The sequence below is a fragment of the Heterocephalus glaber genome, unplaced genomic scaffold (genome assembly GCF_053883595.1).
Source record: "Heterocephalus glaber isolate CG9 unplaced genomic scaffold, H.glaber_assembly_v1.0 deba00001531, whole genome shotgun sequence".
NCBI classification, from domain to species: Eukaryota; Metazoa; Chordata; class Mammalia; order Rodentia; family Bathyergidae; genus Heterocephalus; species Heterocephalus glaber.
The window spans coordinates 4,088,121-4,106,454 of NW_028258329.1; the positions used below are offsets into that span (position 1 = coordinate 4,088,121).

At 43.7% G+C, this 18,334-nt stretch overlaps 2 protein-coding genes, 1 long non-coding RNA gene and 1 pseudogene across 18 annotated transcripts in view; 3 read left to right on the forward strand and 1 right to left on the reverse strand.

Moving 5' to 3' along the window:
• The window catches only part of Mtmr10 (myotubularin related protein 10), a 42,086-nt gene extending 38,689 nt beyond the window's left edge, over window positions 1-3,397 (forward strand). For all 4 annotated transcript variants that reach the window (XM_004852649.4, XM_087188274.1, XM_087188276.1 and 1 more), the window contains one exon: window positions 429-3,397. In XM_004852649.4, coding sequence (XP_004852706.2) covers window positions 429-1,025 — 597 coding nt within the window. In that variant the 3' untranslated portion in view covers window positions 1,026-3,397. The remainder of the gene's footprint in view (window positions 1-428) is intronic.
• Window positions 3,398-4,226: 829 nt separating this feature from the next.
• Fan1 (FANCD2 and FANCI associated nuclease 1) overlaps window positions 4,227-18,334 on the reverse strand; it is a 31,454-nt gene continuing 17,346 nt past the window's right edge. For 7 of the 13 annotated variants that reach the window (XM_004852652.3, XM_021264733.2, XM_004852653.4 and 4 more), the window contains 4 exons: window positions 10,525-10,628; window positions 9,790-9,984; window positions 9,134-9,262; window positions 4,227-4,564 (listed from right to left, as the gene is read on the reverse strand). In XM_004852652.3, coding sequence (XP_004852709.1) covers window positions 4,427-4,564; window positions 9,134-9,262; window positions 9,790-9,984; window positions 10,525-10,628 — 566 coding nt within the window. In that variant the 3' untranslated portion in view covers window positions 4,227-4,426. The other 6 variants (XM_087188267.1, XM_087188268.1, XM_087188269.1 and 3 more) reach the window with 2 other exon arrangements.
• Window positions 5,831-8,072, forward strand: LOC110350762 (protein HTATIP2 pseudogene; annotated as a pseudogene).
• LOC147824844 (uncharacterized) lies at window positions 9,965-12,378 on the forward strand. The gene is made up of 2 exons (XR_015441647.1): window positions 9,965-10,099; window positions 10,374-12,378. It is a non-coding gene; the product is annotated as an uncharacterized LOC147824844 (long non-coding RNA).

Below are 18,334 nucleotides of genomic sequence, written 5' to 3' on the forward strand. Positions count from 1 at the left end.
AACTGATGTGACTACCTTGTGACTTTTGGTGCGTGAGTCCTGTCAAGCCTGTTCAGATCTGTTGCCAGCTCAAGGCTGTGGGCCTGGAGCCCTGTTCTCTCAAACTCATCTAGTCCGGCCATTCTTCTTAACAGAATCAGCCAGGTTTAGGGTTTTTTCCCTAATCCAGAAGTTTATAAATATCCATTTGAGCTAACTAATAGATAAGATATACTTACTTGCCATGCCTCAGGAGAATCAACTCTGAAAAACAGCGACTCCAGGGGAGGAGGATTAGAATAAGCACTCCAAGGGAAGGAACAAAAATGTTTGCTGAGGCTGAAATTTCATTTTCCATAAATACTGTATTTATATTTTCTATTGCACTTTTAATCTTTTGTCAAAAAGAGACTCCGGAAGGATAATGCTGTGATCTCTCTTCTGTGCAGAAGAGCTACAGTTCTACACTGAGGGGAATGCCATCTTCCTTAAAGAATGGGGTCATCGGTGACCAAGAACTGCTCCCGAGGAGAAATTCACTAATATTAAAACGCAAGCCAGACCCACTTCAGCACACTGACAGTCACAACAGTGATATGGAACAGTATTTCAGAGAGTGGTTTTCCAAACCAGCTGACCTCCACGGTGTGATTCTGCCTTGTCTCTCAGGAGCACACATAAAGTTGTGGAAACTGTGCTACTTCCGCTGGGTCCCTGAGGCTCAGATCCACCTTGGGGGCTCCATCACTGCCTTCCACAAGCTCTCCCTGCTGGTGGATGAGGTGGACACGCTCAGCAGAATGCTGCGGCAGCAGCGCAGCAGCCCCCTGGAAGCCTGCTATGCAGAGCTGGACCAGAGCAGGATGTACTTCAGAGCCCAAGGCCCACACAGCACCTCAGGGACACCTGAGTTCCTCTCCTCTTCATTTCCATTTTCTCCTGTCGGCAACCTATGCAGGCGAAGCATTTTAGGAACACCATTAAGCAAATTTTTAAGCGGGGCCAAAATATGGATATCTACTGAGACATTAGCAAATGAAGACTAAAATGTAGTATTTTCGGAACATGTTAAAGGAAGCTGTAACTTCCCTCTGAATTGAAATTGCTAACCGAGGCATTTAAAACTTAATAATTTTATATATAAGAATAATAGTTGAAATTTGCACTAATATTTAAAACCTATTGAATCATACTACCTTCGCAGGTAATTTAAGAAAAGTGTAATTTTGGTTTTTATGTCCTATTCCTGTCTTTACAGTTCTGGCTCATTTTAGGTGATGGCAAACGTTCCCCTTATTCTTATGACTGTGATCAAACTAATCAGGTTTTCTACATTTCTTCTGTCTCTGTCCATTTTTCCTACCACCTATTAAAGGTTACCCAGTGCCTGGTCAGAATAGCAATCAAAAGGAAAGAGCAGGAAGAAGAGCATTTTAGATCACCTTGTGTGAGACCGTAGATGACTGTGGTTTGAAATCACGAGTTTGCTTTTAACTCCACGGGACTAACTTTAAAATGACATGCACTGTAACTTTAAAGCATTCGTTGTAGACGATATAATTAATCTTAGAAGTGCCTTTGACATTTAGATACTGAGTAACAGAAAAATATAATTTCACTTTTTAAAATTATACTCAGCATATTGGATTTAGGATTTTCATTCCAAGCTTCATACTTATAGCCAGGAGTCTTCAAAGCCACGTTTCTGTCACTGTGAGCATCACCAAGGACACAGTAGCTGGTGGGGTGCTGATCCAAGAGGCTCTGCAGGCTTTCAGGTGACAAGGCGCAGCCCTCAGACCTCAGGGCTGCTCGGAGGCCTCTGGTTCCCATCACCGTTTCCAGCCTGCTGAACTGCTGTGGGCACTTCCCCTTCAAGGTTACCAGTGAGGGCACAAGTCAGAGCCCTGGCCAGAAGCCCCTCTTGTCTCAAAGCTCTCAATCCTTAGGAATGGGGAACATGGACTTACCTCAAAACACTGCCGCTTTGATAAGGAGAGAAGTGCTCCTCTCCACACCCTTTCCTGACTTCGACAGCAATATTAAGAAGAGACAGAAGCTCACACGGGTGTACTCCTGGTCTGAAATACCCTTGTTTTCAAACTGACCAGAAGCTGGCCAACTTTGTAAGGTGAAAGCTAAGCTCCCTGTGCAGTGACTCATATTTCATGCCATCCCTCTCCAAGTGCACACACATCCAATTATTTCACTGTTAAGTTTCTTAAACTGCCATCTTAAGAGCCCGAAATTTTCTGTAATGTCTCATTTCCTTTTCTAAAACATTTTTTCAAGATAGCGTATTTTGCCTTTAAGTGAGCTGAGAATTATTTGCCTTTTTAAAGTTGTTTGATAATGTCTCTGGATTAAACAGAAGTTCTTATACAGTGTCTTAGGAAATTCATCCTGTGGATAAACACAATGATTTTGCCAGCTCGTTGCCTAGAAAATAAGGGCTATCTTCAGTTCATAAAAATAGCTTTATTTCACTAAAGTTTTTTTTGGTACTGGGGATCAAACTCGGGACCTTGTGCTTGCGAGGCAGGCAATGGAACCACTGAGCTAAATCCCCAGCCCTCTCACTAAAGTTTTTATAGGCCTTGATTGGAAACCAGCCTTGATTGGCCTTAAAACACAGCATTTCCTGCCATTGAAAGTGTAATTCTCCTTTTATCATTAAGCTGCTTTTTTATTATCACAAATGTTTCTAAATTTAGTTTTTGGGTTCACCATTTCTCTAATTTTCTTCCCTCTATTTCAGTCCCTTTTTTATAACTTTTTCTGAATTTACAAGTTTAAAAAAGGTTAGGTACTATTAATAATACTGTCTTAAAATAGAAAGTTGCATATTTTTGTATGATAAATGTAGTGAAATATAGATTTTTTGTTGAATACCTGTTACATAATGATTATTGTGCCACAGTTTATCGTACATAATATGAAAAACAACTCTAACAGCCTTGTCCGGGCCACTGTGAAGCTGCTTGCTTCTCCTGCGAGCAGAGATGTGGTGACGTGAAGTGTCAGTGTGGCTGCTGCAGAAACCCAAGGAGCTCAACACCCACTTTCCCGCAGGCTCGTGGACAGACGCCTGTGCTGAGGTCCAGGCAAAGCCCAGACAGCATTGAACGTAAAGCTGTAGTGTCTTACCGCTTACGATGGGAATCAACTGGAAAACCAAGTGTCTAACTTTATTTAAGAAAAGGATATTAATTCGTACTAACAGGAGGTCAAAACTGTTTGACAGAGTTTGCATGCTATAGCAGTAACCTCAAGCAGAACTTGATTTTGAGAGAAAAGTAAAACCTTTGTGCCTAAAACTGATGACTTGAAGTAAAATGAGCAGGAGATGAGAGGTCTTGTTGTTCAGCGGAATGAATGTGAAGGAAATTTTGACTGCTAAATAAAATTTCCACAGAAACTGTTTGTGGTACATTTATCAGTATGAAATTGTAAGAGCACAGTGGTTGAAAACTCAAAGGCATCTTTCACCCATATTTGAGTGTCAAACGTGCGGTCTTTTTGCTTGCCCTCTAAAATCGGGTAGTGATAAATACAAAAACTGAGGTGTAACTGCCTCCAAGGTCTCAGTCCATGGACCCTGCAACCCTAAGTCCTGAGCCTCCATCCGGATAAATCATACCATGGCCCTCCCCCACCCGAGACCCTTCTGACCACGGTGGCGGGTGGTCCTGCTTTGATTATGCCACTGGTATAAAAATTACCCCGAAGCTCATTATTAGGGATGCTTCTGAGGAGAAGGCTGTGAAGGGACAACTGATTTCGCAGACTGCCCATGCCTTTGGTGATCTACCCCAACTGGTGAGAGTAAGCGCTTGCAGATGTTCTAAGAAGTTAAGCACCTTCATAAGAATTTGGTTTTTAATTCCGAAGAAATCAGAATTTCTGCTCTTTCTGCCCTTCTTGGAAAATCACAAGAGTATTTAGTGACTGTGTGTGTAAACCAGTGCAGAAATATCTAAATTTGAGAATCTCTGTCTCGTGATGGGTCTGTAGCTCAGTGGTAGACTGCTAGTTAAGCACATACAAGGTCCTGAATTTGTCCTCAGAACAGAAAAAAAAAAAGGTTTTATCTCCAAAATACTTATTAGAAATGTTATTTATACTACTTTTGTAATAAAAGATCTAAAGCTGTGAATGATCTTGATTTTCCCCACTTTTTTTCCCAACCTTTTCCATATCTAATGTAATGGCACAGATGCATCCAGCTCCTAAAATGACCACCAAGGTTTTATTTTTTTAAAGTTTATTATACACTGTATTCAAGCAGATACCAAGTTTTGTGAAACACAGACACTATGCAGTGATGAATCATTAAGCTACAAGGTTTATTACTGACAATAACAAAATCAAAAATACAATCTAATACTGCCTTCTGCTTTTAAAACTCATCTATCAACATACGACCAGATACTCAATTCCATAGCTTTTAGCTGAGGCCCTTGCTCTTAGCCCCAACTGCAACCACATGGCAGACTTCTACTTCAGCCCCCAGCTTCTGCAGTTCAGCCAGCCAGATCATTTGCTTATGTGAAAGACGATCATTGGGGCCTTTCACTTCCACCAGCTGGAAGACAAATTTTAAAAATTATTAGTATCTTACTTAAAGTGAATAGTCACTCAAGCTACAGTCATTTTCACTGATAGTCACTTAAATGGTCTACTGCACCACTGTATTCATATGTTAAACATATATGCAGTCAAGAAATTTTCCTAGTCTGGAAACCAGTCAGTTTTACACAGAATTAGTGAATTGATTCATAGTTTAGCAACCAAAGAACTGAAAGTATGCACTGGATTGTTACTACTGCTTAAAACCCTGCGATTACTTTCTGACATCTATAATTAAATCTAAACTTATGCCCTACAGGAATAGGATCAAGCACCTGCCAATTACTCCAAAGGCCTCTCCAGACCATTTTATTCCTACCCAAGGGCCCTCATATGCTGTTACCTCTGCCCAGGACTTTCCATTCTTCACATGCCTCATTTATCTCTTAAGGCTGTGCATAAACTCATCTCAGAGAGGTCCACCATATCTCTAAGGAGCATCTTTCTATGCATTTCTTTCATGGCACTAATCATGAGAAAATTATTATATATCAGCTCCAGAAAGGCAATAACTGTGTTTTGATCAGTGCACAGTAATGAACTAGAAGATGGCAATAAAAACAATCCTAGGTGAAGTATAGAAAACATGGTTTTTAAATACAGTATTTGGCAAGATGATGGAGACTTAAGAGTCCCCAAAGGAAAAAGGAGAGAAAAAAAATTTGACCTCAAGTTTTCCATATACAATGAAAACTAGAAACCCAAGATCAAAGAAACTCAGAACCCCAAGCACAGAAATACAAAGAACACTACACTAAGAAATATAATTAAACTGTATAATCAGCATTGCAGGGAATATCCTGAAAGTAGCAGAATTTTTTAAAGCCAGAGGGAAAAAAAAGTTATCACTGGAAACAGTGGAACAACATTTTTAGAGCTGAAGAAAGAACTATCAACACTGAATTCTTTGCCATGAGAAAGTATCTTTCAAGACAAAAGCAAATAAAGACTTTTAAAATACATACAAACCCTAAATGTGACTAACAGACCTCTACTTCAAGAAAAGTTAAAGGAAATTCTTCTAATAAGAGAAATCTGGGTATGTAAAAAGAAGTAACAAGCTCTAGAATTGATACCACCTCTGTTAGAAAAGAAAGTCTCAACCACAACTTCTACCTTAAGAAACCAGCAAAAGAACAGATTAAATCCAAAGTAGGCAAAAGAAAGGTTATAAAAAGCAGAGCAGAAATCAATGAAACAGGAAACAAAATGGAGAAAAGCAATGACGTCAATATCAGTAAAACGGATAAACCTCCCACCAGAATGGTCATGGAAAACAAAAGAGATTACCAATATCAGGAATAAGAGCATAATAGATATTAAAATGACAATAAGGAAGAAATATGAACAATTTTATGCCAATACATTCAAGAACATGCTTAAAATGAACAAATTCCTCTAAAAGATATAAACTACTCTCAAAGCTCAATCCAGAATAAACAGATAAAAAAATTCAAGAAGAAACATGTTGATTAAAATTTTTTTAGTTTTAAACTTTCCCAAAAGAAAAACACTGTATGAAAAGGCAAATACATCTGACAATCAAGTGAGGTTTATGTATGAAATGCAAGGTAGGTTTAAGATTCAGAAATCAAGTGGTAGAGCACTTGCCTAGGACACGGGAGGTCCTGGTTAGTTCCCCAGCACTTTTCTTAGAGAAAAACAGGATTCAAAAGCCAGCCCTTTTCCAGGTCCCACCCTCCAGGCAGTGCCAAGCAGCAGTGCAGTGAGGTCACCTGGAAGATGAGCCACATGGCCCAAACAGAGGGGTTGCAAAGCTTTGAAAAGACTTAAGGATATAGAATAAATCAATTTTTATTCTGGGTGCCAGAGGGAAATGACTGAATGTTCTTCAAAGAAATAGCAGAACCAAGCTTATTTCCCAAAGTCACACTTAATGGCCAGAGAAAGCTCACTTTCCACAAGGAAGCTAGTAAAAATGCAAAGCAAGAAAATGCAAATTCAGTGGTCTTTTTAAAGATGGATAGCTATCCTTTCAAGGTTGTGGTGCTGGACTTTGTGCCTGGGTAAAAGGAAAGAAGCCAAGGTAAAAGGATTTGTATGTATTCACAGAGATTATGTGCGAGGTCTGCTGAGCTGTCCAAAGCAGGAGGGTACAAACATTCCAACCTGCTGTTCCCTGAAGGGGCAAAAGGTCAAGCAGTCTACAAATTAAGGGAGATGTGGAAGCAGGACTGAAGAATTAAAATTTGATCATTCAGTATTTAGGCCTGGAGTTCTATTAAGCAAGAAAAGTCAAGGATCTCACCTAGGTGAGTGGTCAGGTGGGAAATTCTTTGGCTCCTTACCAGAGTCCTGGGGCAGGGCTCACTCTGGGCCCTGGTGACTGGCTAAAGGGACAGGCAAGTTCCAGGTCTGGGACTTCCAGACCATATGGCCATCCACGACTGGGGGAAAGCCAGCGGCTCAGGCCATCCCTACACCAGAGAAATGACCCTCGTCACTCATTGCCACATGGGCAGTTTCAGGGTCCACATGCTCTACCACTGTGGCTTTACTATCCGCAGCCACCCAGATCCATCCAAACAAGTGACTGTGCTCTGCACCTCAGTGGCTCACGGTCTGACTACATGCACACCACCCCAGGATCTGTGGAAAAATATTCTTAGGAACTCACTCAAACTTTCTGAATTCATAATTCAGGATCTGGGCACAGCAATTTCTAGTTTTATTTGGATTAAACTTCCCTGGGTGGTTCTGAGGCCAGCTTGGAAATGCCTGTCTGCAGTTACAGCAGCAGTGTCAATAGACTGACAAAATGTCAAGAGATTTTTTTAAAAAAAAATCATTTGAAAAAATCCAGTATCAATTCATGATTTTTAAAACTCTCAAGGTGGGGCTGGGGATTTAGCTCAGTGGTTTTGCCACCTGCCTCACAAGCGCAAGGTCCCAAGTTTGATCCCCAGTACCAAAAAAACAAAACAAAAAACCCCCAAAGAACTCTCAAGGATCCAGGGATTTAGTTCAGTGGCTACATGCCTGCCTGGCAAGCACAAGGTCCTGAGTTGGATCCCTGGTACCAAAAAAAAAAAAAAGCTCGAGGTAAAATTCAGAAAACTTGGAAATAAAGGGAAATTCCTTAATCTGACAAAAGGTACCTATGAATCACCTGCATCTAACATGATACTCAATAACGAGACTAAGAAGAGCTTTCCCCTAACATCAGAACAGGCAAGGATGCCCAGTCCTACCATGTAGTGTATACTCTACTGGAAGTTCTAGCTAGTGCTCACAAAGAAAAGAAATGTGTCAAGACTGGACAAGATGAACACACTCTTCCTTAGCAGAGAATCTGACTGCCAATGTAGAAAATCCAATGAAATACAAAAAAGAAAAGGTAAAAAGCTCCTAGAATCAGTCAGTATACAAACAAGTCAATGGAAAAGAAGAGAATTCATACAAATTATAGATTTTTTTTTTTTTTTTTTTTTTTTTTTTTTGCAGTACAGGGGATCAAACTCAGGACCTTGTGCTTACAAGGTAGGCACGTTGCCACAGAGCTAAATCCCGGCCCACAAATTATAGATTTTTTGACAAACATGCAAAGGCAATTGGTGGAGAAAGCATAGTCTTTCGACATGTGCTAGAGCTGGATTTTCACAGCAAAAATAGTTCATTTCAATCCACACACTATACAAAAAGTACCCTAAATTTAGCACGAGTACTAAATGTAAAATCTAAAACCATACAACTTCTAGAATAAATCAGGAACTCTTTATGACTTGAGATCAGGCAAGTTGCCATTTGTTTTTGTTGTTTTGTTGTTGTTTTGCAGTACTAGGGATTGAACCCAGGACCTCTGCACTGAGCTACATCCCCAGTTCTTTTTTTATTTTTTACTTTGAGACTAAGTCACTAAGTTGCCTGGGTAAGTACTTCCGGTATGTGATACCAAAAACATAATTCTTTAAACAACACATAAGTTACAGAAGGTGAACTTTGTCAAAATTTAAAATTTCTGCTCTTCAAAAGACACTTTTAAAAAAATGAAAAGAGAAGCCATAGATTGTGATGAAATAGAACCAGTAAAGGGGCTTGTTTTCAGTGTACGTGTGTGTATGCGCGTGCATGCGTGCGTGCATTTTACGTCTCAAGCCTCAATAACCGCCAACCAGTGAGCGCCATGGCTGGGCACTGGGTGGGGCCAGTGGGGCGCCCAAGGCCACAGCCGAGGCGCTCACTCTCAGGCAGTCTGAACACCCCTAAGCCCCTTCTCTGCGTGCTCCTCCCTCTGAGTGTGGCCTGGACTGGTGACTTATTCTGGCAAGAGATGGACAGTCACTTGCACAGTGAAGTCACAGGCGACCGTGCCTTCTGTCTTGCTTACACACTGGCTCCTGTCTGTCACCTGTTCCCATGAAACCAGCGCCTCCCGGTGCAAGGCCATGGGGAGGCCCCTGGGAGCCCCAGCACCCAGCCCAGTGGCTCTAGGGATTCAAGAGTGTGGCCTCTGACCCCACTGCCAATACAGTTACAAACATGACTCCATTCTCACCCAACTGACCTTGACGTGACGGCTCTGAGAGTTCCACACCACCAGGTCCGGCAGGCCCCCTCGGCAGTGTCGAAAGTCAGCAGCCAGGTGGCGGCACACGCCGCTGAGGATGGGGCCCCCCAAGCAGGAGACAAGATCCTGAACACAAAATGCACGGGGAGTTACCCACCTCCTTGATCCGGGACCCGCAACAGGCCCCGGCAGCCCTGAGGCACAGGACGACTATCTCCTTCAGCAGAAGAGTCCAGCAGTGCACTAGGGGCTGTTTGCTGCTTATCTGCGGTTCCAGAGCTGCCAGGCTAACATCCCCACTGGCAAATGAAGGGGAATCAGTTCTCCTTGATCAGTTACCAGCATCCTGCCCAGGGTGGGCATTCGGGGGAACGTGAGGAAGACAGAATGTGGCAGCAATAACTCACAAAGCTGGCACTTACAGGGATACAGGGACAGAGGTCAAATCAGGGCTGCAAGAGGCGTAACTGTGGGGCCTTTTGAAATGCTGACATGTTTCAGTCACAGTGACATCTGGGCTGGGGGACAGTATTATACACACACCAACGTATCTACACACACACACACCCCTACACCTGTGTACTGTAATACAGCCCAACACCACGAAGCATTACTTTCTGCCCAGATGTTGCCATTCGAGTGAACTACATTACCTGAGCTTGCTGAAGAGAGGCGAAGCGATCCCAGCTGATAAGGGAAGACACGCAGCCCTCCTGGGCCTGCCACGTGCCAGCGACCCAGGCCCGAAGGCTCTGTGCAGGGGCATCATGAATCAGCTGCAACCTGGCTTCAAGCGCAGGCCTCCTGCTAGCGAAGAAGCTGTCCGTGCACAAGTCCAGCGGGGATGCCTGTGTGGCAAGGAGAGCAAGCTTTCACAACATGCCTGGAGCGGCAGGCCCGTGGGGAACTCAGTACTCAGCACTTGGAAAACGGCCCATCTGTGACAGATTCTTCTGTTGAAAGGTATGTAAAGGTTACCTTGTATATGTAATGTGATATAAAGGCAATTTATTATGCTACAGTTTTAGAGTGATAGTTTGCAAAGGAAGCTTTCACATTAAATCAGCAGAGCTCTTAGCAGGCACTTGTAACTGTATTTGACAGCCCTTGCGCTGGTGCCTGGCTCATGACAGGTGCTCAGTAAAGGCTGCAGCTGAAGGGACTCTATGGTGAAAGTTTCAGATGCACTGTTGAACGTAAACCACACAAAGCTTAAATTTTAACATGTATGTTTCAGATTCCATCAATCTGATTTTAAAGTAAAAGGTGTTCTTTGGATGGAATTAGCACCGTGAGGTGCGGGTGACCCTCAGGCCTGTGACGGGAGCCAGGCCTGTGCAGCTGAGTGCGTGTGTGGGTCTCCCTGGAGCGCAGGGCCTCTGAATGACCTGGTAGGCATTTCTGAAGACATCGGGGATCCCAGCCATGAAGATCACATCCCATAGGAGGAGGCCGCACAACGTGCTGAAGGTGGACCCTTCCCCGTGAATCCCTGAGGCAGAAGCACACATGAGGAGGAAAAATCAGTTTTATTTGTCTTTTCAAAAATGCTACCATGACCTATACTGTGTACCCATTTCTTTTCCCCATTAAGTTTATTGGTACATTTTCAGTATAAAATACAGTTACATACATCATTGGGATCTTGTCCCTTTACATGAGTATCTTGATTCTTATTTTTTCTCCTTCCCCTGCCCTCCCTTCACCCCCTCCACCCTTCCCTATTTGCAAAGACCTTGTTTCCATTTTTTTCCTTTTCTCATATTTTTTCTTTTCCCTTTTTTCCTTTCCCCGACCCCTCCCACTTCCCCTGCTCCTTTAGACCTTTTCTTCCTGTTACACAATATCAATTATACATTTTTTAAATTACAATATCAAGATCTAGGAGACATTACCACAGATTTTACAGAATTTAAAAGGATATAGAAAGGATATTTCAAAAATCTGTTTTGAAATAAATTTGACAACTTCTAAGAAGTACCTTGGAAGACAAATTAATGAAACTCACTCTGGAGGAAATATAAAATTTGAATAGCACCTATTAAAGAAAGTATATTCCTAGCTTGAAAACCTACCTATATGACAACAGCAGGATCATATACATTTTAACAGATAAATTATATCAAACAAAGCAGAAAAAAGCAAGAACACTTCTCCCCTCATTTTAGGAAATCAACATTGTGCTAATCCTAAAGCTGGATAAAGATAATAGAAGAAAAAAGTATGAACATAGATAGAAATTTGTTTAACAAAACAAACTCTTAGAAGTCAGATCTGGCAGGATGTAGAAAGTGGTTTTGTTATAGGGATGGCAGTGTTGGTTCAGCATTGGAAGATCCACCCCCAAAAGTCATCATTTTAACAGAGGAAAGGAAAAAGCCATATGATCCTGTCAGTAGTTGGAGAAAAAGGATTGGACTAAATTCTACAGCTGTTCATGGTAAAAGCTATCAGGAGACTAGAAGTAGAACAGAACCTTCTCAACAGATAAACCATGTACTCCATACTTCCAACGAGAACACCTTGTATGAATGGAGAAGATACAATGCTTTCTCCTTAAGGTGGGGAACAAGGGCAGATATGCTTACTCTTTATCTGTCCATTAAACTTTGAAACCTAGGCCCCAACAAAATAGTCTGGCAATAAAATGACACAACTAGGATAGGATTGGCAAGGCAGAAGCAAAATCTTTAAATGTAGATGAAATGATCATCTACAGAGAAAATACTAAGAAATCTCTAGGAGCCCCTAGAACTTGTATTTGAATTCAGCAGGATTAGAAAACACAAGGTATACATAAAAATTCAGGTCTGTGTATACTTGCTATAAATGAAGAATTGGATATTGAAATTTAAAAGTTATGTAGGAGTACAAAGGACCTAGAAAAGTTAAAAAAAAAAAAAACAATGTTGGAAGATGTTTAGTACCTAATTTTAAGACTTCTAAAGCTACAGTAATCAAAGCAGTGTTGGTGTAAGGAAAGACATATAGATCATTGGAATAAAACAGAGAATCTAGAAATAGAACCACACATATATGGTCCACTGAGTTTTGAAAGATTATTTAACATTAGCATTTTATAGAATATAAACTCAATTTAAGAGCTGAGGAAGAGATAGTGTTTTCAGCAAATGGCACTAGAACAGCTGGTATCCGTATATAAAAAATTAACCTCAACCCTTTATTTCCATACATGAAAATAACTTGAAGGGATCTATAAACCTAAATATGAAAGCCTAAAAGTATAAAACTTTAAGAAGAAATTATAAGGGAAAATGTTTATGAATTCAGGGTAGGCAAGAACTACCTAGGATACAAAAGACATGATGTATAAAAGAAAAACACTGATGAGATTCCATCAAAATTTAGAACTTTAAATGACATCATTAAAATGAAAAGTAGTCCTTAAACAGACCATATTTACAATGCATATAACCTATGACCAGAATATATAAAGAATTCTTAGAGCTCATTGATAGACAACCCAATTAAAATGTAGACACAATAAGATGATAAATAGCCAGTACAGCACAAGGAAAGGTGTGCAACTCTAGAATCAGAAAAATACTAATCAGTACAATAACAAGACTGAATTATACACTCATTAGGGAGATGAAGTTAAAAGTCTTAAAAGCCTTGTCATGACTTTTTCTTTTTGTTGGATTCTCCCCCTTTGCATTTAATTTGTCACGCCCAATGGATTCATTCTGCTGGGTTTCCTGGGGTTGTGATCCTCATTGTCTTTTCCTAGGGTATTGTCTAAAATTTTTTGGAGTGCCGGTTTGATATTCATGAAGTTCCTGAGGTGCTCTTTATCATGAAAGTATCTTATTTCTCCATCAATTTTGAAAGATAGTTTTGCAGGGTACATCAATCTGGGTTGGAGGTTTTCCTTTAGGGCTTGAAATACATCACTCCAAGCTCTTCTTGCCTTGAGGGTTTGCATTGAGAAGTCTGCTGTGATTCTAATGGGGTTTCCTTTGTATATGATTTGTTTCTTTTCTCTCACTGTTTGTAGAATTTTGTTCTTCTGTTGGATTTCTGGAATCCTAACTATTATATGCCTATGTGTAGATTTTCTTTGATCAAGGCCATTTGGAGTCCTATATGCCTCACTTATCTATATGTCAAGTTCTTTTCCCCTCCTTGGGAAGTTTTCTCCCATCACTTCTGTGAACAGTTTTTTATGTCATCTGCACTGTCTCCTGTTTCTTTATTGACTCCCATCAGTCTTATGTTATTCTTTGCATAGCCTAGCAGCTGCTGGATTGATTTCTCATGTTCCCTTACAATTTTAAAGCAATTTTTCTTTTCCTGGTCACTAATTGCAATCTTTTCTTCTATATCTGAAATTCTATCCTCACATTGGTTCATTCTGCTGTGCAGACTTTCGATGGACTTTTTAATCTCTTGGAAATCTGTTTGTATCTGTTTTATGGATTCCATCATGTTCCTCAGATCCTCTATTTTTTTTATCTGTGTCCTCTCTAGATTTATTAATCATGTCTTGCACCATGAGCAAAATCTTTGCTGTTATCTGAGTAATTATTTCTGATTTCATTTTTCCCAGATCCTCTTTTGTTGCCAGTTCAGAGAGTCCAGGTGGTTGAGTTATCAGAGTGTTCCATTTCATTTCCCTTTGGGGTTGCTGTAGGTGATCCAGAAGTCTGTCTTTGAGGCTTGTTTATGTGTCTTCTCATTTCCACTGAGGGGAGGGTGCTTCTGGCACCTGCGCTGCTCACCTTCTCTGCCCTAGGAGCTTGGGATGGCAGCGGGGGAGCTTCCTTCTGGGTGCTGGGACCGGCTCAGCTTCTCTGCCCTAGGAGCTTGGGATGGTGGTGGGGGAGCTCCCCCTGTGTACTCATTTTCAAGGAGATAACGGAAATATTTTCAGTTCCAAAGCAAATGCTGTTGTCATGCAGTTCCCAGCTCTTTTCTTAACTGTTTTTGCATACAGAAGCCTCATTTAAGGACAAAAATCTTAACAATCCTAGAAAAACATAAAAATTATTTTTTTGGTACCAGGGATTAAATCCAGGGCCTTCACACTAAGCTATATCTCCAGCCCCTTTTTAATTTTATTTTGAGACAGTCTCTCGCCAAGTTGCCCAGGCTAGGCTTGAACTTGAGATCCTCCTAACTCAGCCTCCCAAAGTGCTGGAATTACAGACACATGCCACCATGCCCAGCCTCAAATAACATCTTAGACTACAAAACAGAGGTTCTCAAACTTTAGTGAATAACCTAAGGAACATTCTTTTTTAAAAAATGGTTCCCTCCTGGGCTGTTGTTTTAGCTCAGTGGCACCGCACCGGCCTCACAAGCACAAGGTCCTGAGTTTGATCCCTGATACTCCAAAAAAAAGGTTCCCATCTAAGGCTCTGGAGGTTCTGCCCTTGAAGAAGTGGTTCCCTAGAGGGAATGACAGGAAAAGCTGGAGCAGCAGCAGCTGCCCCGCATCCTCAGGCACCGTTTCATCCAGATCATTACCCATGTATTAGACTGCTTTGGCCTAAACAAGGTTATCCCAGGGTTTCCAATATTCATGGCTTTTATGGAAAGCTCCGCCTTTAAGTCCATCTAGTTCAGATGCTCTTCCTCACCTCACACACTCCTTACTGACTGGCAGACAACCTCAGAGAGGAAACCTGGAGGTTGCCAAAAGCCAGAGGCAGAGTCTAGAAGGGATGAAGGGCATGGGCGGCCCCTGGTGGGGTCCCTTTGTCACAGCGCCTTTCTCCAATCGACGCTTCTGTGCACACCACACACCTGACCAGGGAAAGTGGCCATGTGGACACCTCTCCCGCTATCACTGCCTTGGCCAACATCCATGGGCCATGGTCCACCCATGTATGAGGCCACAGTGAGCACAGGGGAGGCAGTGGAGACCAGGCAGCCTGGCACATCTGCCCAGGAGCCAGCATGCAGGGCTTCATGCTCACCATGTGCCCATGGGAAAGTGACTCAGGAAGGGACCTGGGCTTCATGTGGCTGTAGCATGTGGCTGTGTTCCTGTCCTGAGTTCCTGAACTGTCCCGGGCTCTGTTCTGTCGCCCTATCAGTTCCCACTGCCGGTCCCTGCAGCCGTCTCCATGATGCAAAAGGACAGAGTGGGAACAACAGGACTCATTAGGGGCCCCTACCTGAAGCCAAGTCGTCCAGCTTTACTGGAAAGCCCTGCACCAGGATCCTGGGCACTTGCCTAGCCAGGAAGAAAGCTGGGCCTTGACCTCCACTCAGCCTCCGGCCCTGTGCACCCTGCTCAGCCGGAACAGCCAGGTCAGAGTGGCTCTGAGCTCCTACACCGTCCACACTCTGCACCTAGATTCTAACAAGTCATTTCTGGTGAGCCTTCTGAGAAATCACCTTCCCCGAAGAGGCTGGAGATTGCATTGACACCAGATCCCCCTAAGAATAAAGCCTGGCAGCAAGTGTTCGGCTCATCTGCATTATATCCATTTAATAGACGAGAAGGATTTATGTAAACAATTTTTAATCCTCTGGAAAAGAACTATCCAACTGCTCAGGCAGCTAAGTTCCCAGCCACTCCTCCTTCAGCAAGGTCGTTTTCACACCCTGTGACATCATGTAAGGGCCTGAATTTCCCTTCTACTCTTTTGTTTCTAACATTTTCAGCTGTGGCACTGCCCCTCCCTGTAATAAAGGTAGAGTATTACACAGATGAATCCTAACACTGTGCAGAAGGAAACTATTCTGTGAAATCCTGTCTTGTAGCTCTCTTTCTGTAGTCCAAATTCAGCGGAAAACTTGCATAATACTGAAGTGAGACAGTGCCCGATTTTCACCTATCAGAAGACAGCAGAGTATAGCTAACCCGAGCAGACCCACAGCACAGGCACAAGGAGTGTCCTGCCTAGACACAAGGACAGCAGCACTTGACAGGAACAACCCACGTGAGCTGCTCAGAAGGTACCATGGCAACATCCAGTCTGCCTCTGAAATCCAGGAGGAAAGGGTGAGAAAGGAGAAGGCAGAAGGCACGGAGCCGGTTGGGTCTGTGGGTCAGCACACAGTCCTCCACGTGTGCAAAGGCACACTCAGTAGCTTCCATGGCAGAAAGCATGGTAAAAAGAAAAAGAGGTTGGAGCCAGGCCCGGAGGACGTCTCCAGGACAACTGGGGCTGCTCTGGCCTGTCTCTGGTACTGGGCAGAGGAGCTTCCTCGTCAATCATCCCTCCCGTGACTTATTTCTATTTTTCTACTAGGCATTAGGTTTGAATGAGGACCAATTTCATTTTACCAATTCTAAGGCGAGTGCTTGATGTCTTCTCTTGACCCTGGGCCTTAGAAAAGCACTGGATTCACTGGCCATTCTCTGAGACCAAAATGGAAGAAAAAGTAAAGGAGGAGAGAGGTTGATGCTGGTGAACACACAAACACAATTTCCAGGGGCCGGGGATTTAGCTCAGTGGTTCCAGCGCCTGCCTCACAAACACAAGGTCCTAAGTTTGATGCCCGGTACAAAAAAAAAAAAAAATTTTCCAACTGACATGAGACGAGTCATTTTTTTTTTTTTTTGAAAAATAGAAGTCTTCACTGCTATTACCTAACAAGAATGACCACAGAGGCAAGAGACACCCCAGGGCAGCCTGTTTGGAGGGATCCACACACATCCCTCCACACACAGAGCCCACTCCCGATGGGCCTTGGCAGTGCTGCTCTCCAGCGTATCTGTGCACTCGAGGACAAAGCTCTGGGAGGGGCTGGGACTTCACTCTGCTCCCTGCCTGGCACAAAGGGCCCCAAAACAACTGTGCCGAAGGTCAAGGAGGAGCATGCACATTTCACACTCGCATGTGTGTTTCTCTCGGGTTTTCTCACGTGGCCAGCCCCAGCTCCTTACGATCTTTGCCACAGACGTGCACTTCCTCTCTCGGACCTGCTCAGCAAGAACCTGCGCCCCCCCCCACAGGCAGGTCCCTGTGCGAGGTGCAGGCCCTACCCTGGGAGAGTGTGTCATATCCTGAAGCACCTGGCCCTCTAGCAACAGCACCCAGTCAGGTAGGAGGAGAGGCGGCTGGAGGGCAGCGCCACCTATTCTCCCACCAGGAGGTCAGGAAAGTGGCTGTGAGGAAACAAGGGGGCAGGACTCAGGGTCCAGGGTCACGCGGCTGGTGTGCTGCCTCCCTGTCCTTGGCCAGGGGGTTTTACTAGGTTTCTCTTGGGTCCTAAGTCCGCAGCATGTCCTGGGCCTTCTCATCCTGTACACTCACACCAATGGGCAGACACAGGCCTTGCCACAGCTCCGCTTTCTGCTGCAACAGCAGTAACAGGACCGAGTTTCAGGCTCCAAGGCTCCGGGCCTCAGAGCCAGCAGGAGTCCCTCTGACTTAGCCCGTGACAACACTCCAGGTAGCCTTCAAGGGACACCAGGAGGCAGATGAAGCCCCTGTGAAAACATGGTTGGAGGCGATCTTGACCCCAGAGCAATGAACTTTGCGTGTCTGTGTGTGTGTGTGTGTGTGTGTGTGTGTCCCACCCGCACAAAGAACTCAGGACCCTGCACTTGTGAGGCAGGCGCAGTGGTGCCACTGAGCAGTACACTTGGTTTAGAGAAATAAAGTCTCTCATCAGCAATTCAAGGCACAAAGTCACACCCAGACGCCAAAAAAAGTCCAGACGCCATACACACACAAACCACCTGTGCACACACACAGGGATACGGTCACACATGCACACACACCCACAGACAAGTGCACACATCTGCACACACACATGCATACATGCCTTCCTCTCCCACCAGTAAAAAGGAAACTGAAGGCCTCGGGAGTTGGAAGACAAGCCGGGCTCTGTGGGACCCAGTGCTGTCCTCTCGTGGACTCCAGTTCCATCAAGGGCGCCACTGTTCCTCAGGTCTCTCCGTCCCCGGGAGGTGCATCCATAAAGACAGGGTGGGCAGGAGGACCCAGGGGCTGTCAGAGTCACAGGATAAAAGAGGGAAAAGCCCCAGTTCTTGCTGACATGTTTTCCTCCCTTGGATGGCATAGAGGGAGCTCATTTTATAGGATTCAAATCACTGCTCTTTCTAGCAATGTCCCTGGCTCTGCTATGCTACCATGTGCCAGGAGCAGGTTCTTCGAGCTCCTTCAGTCATAACCTGACTCAGCCTGCTCAGCCCTGGTCCCTCTGACAAGATGTCACCAGACAGCCTCTGTGGCAGCCCCCTGCCCGCCATCA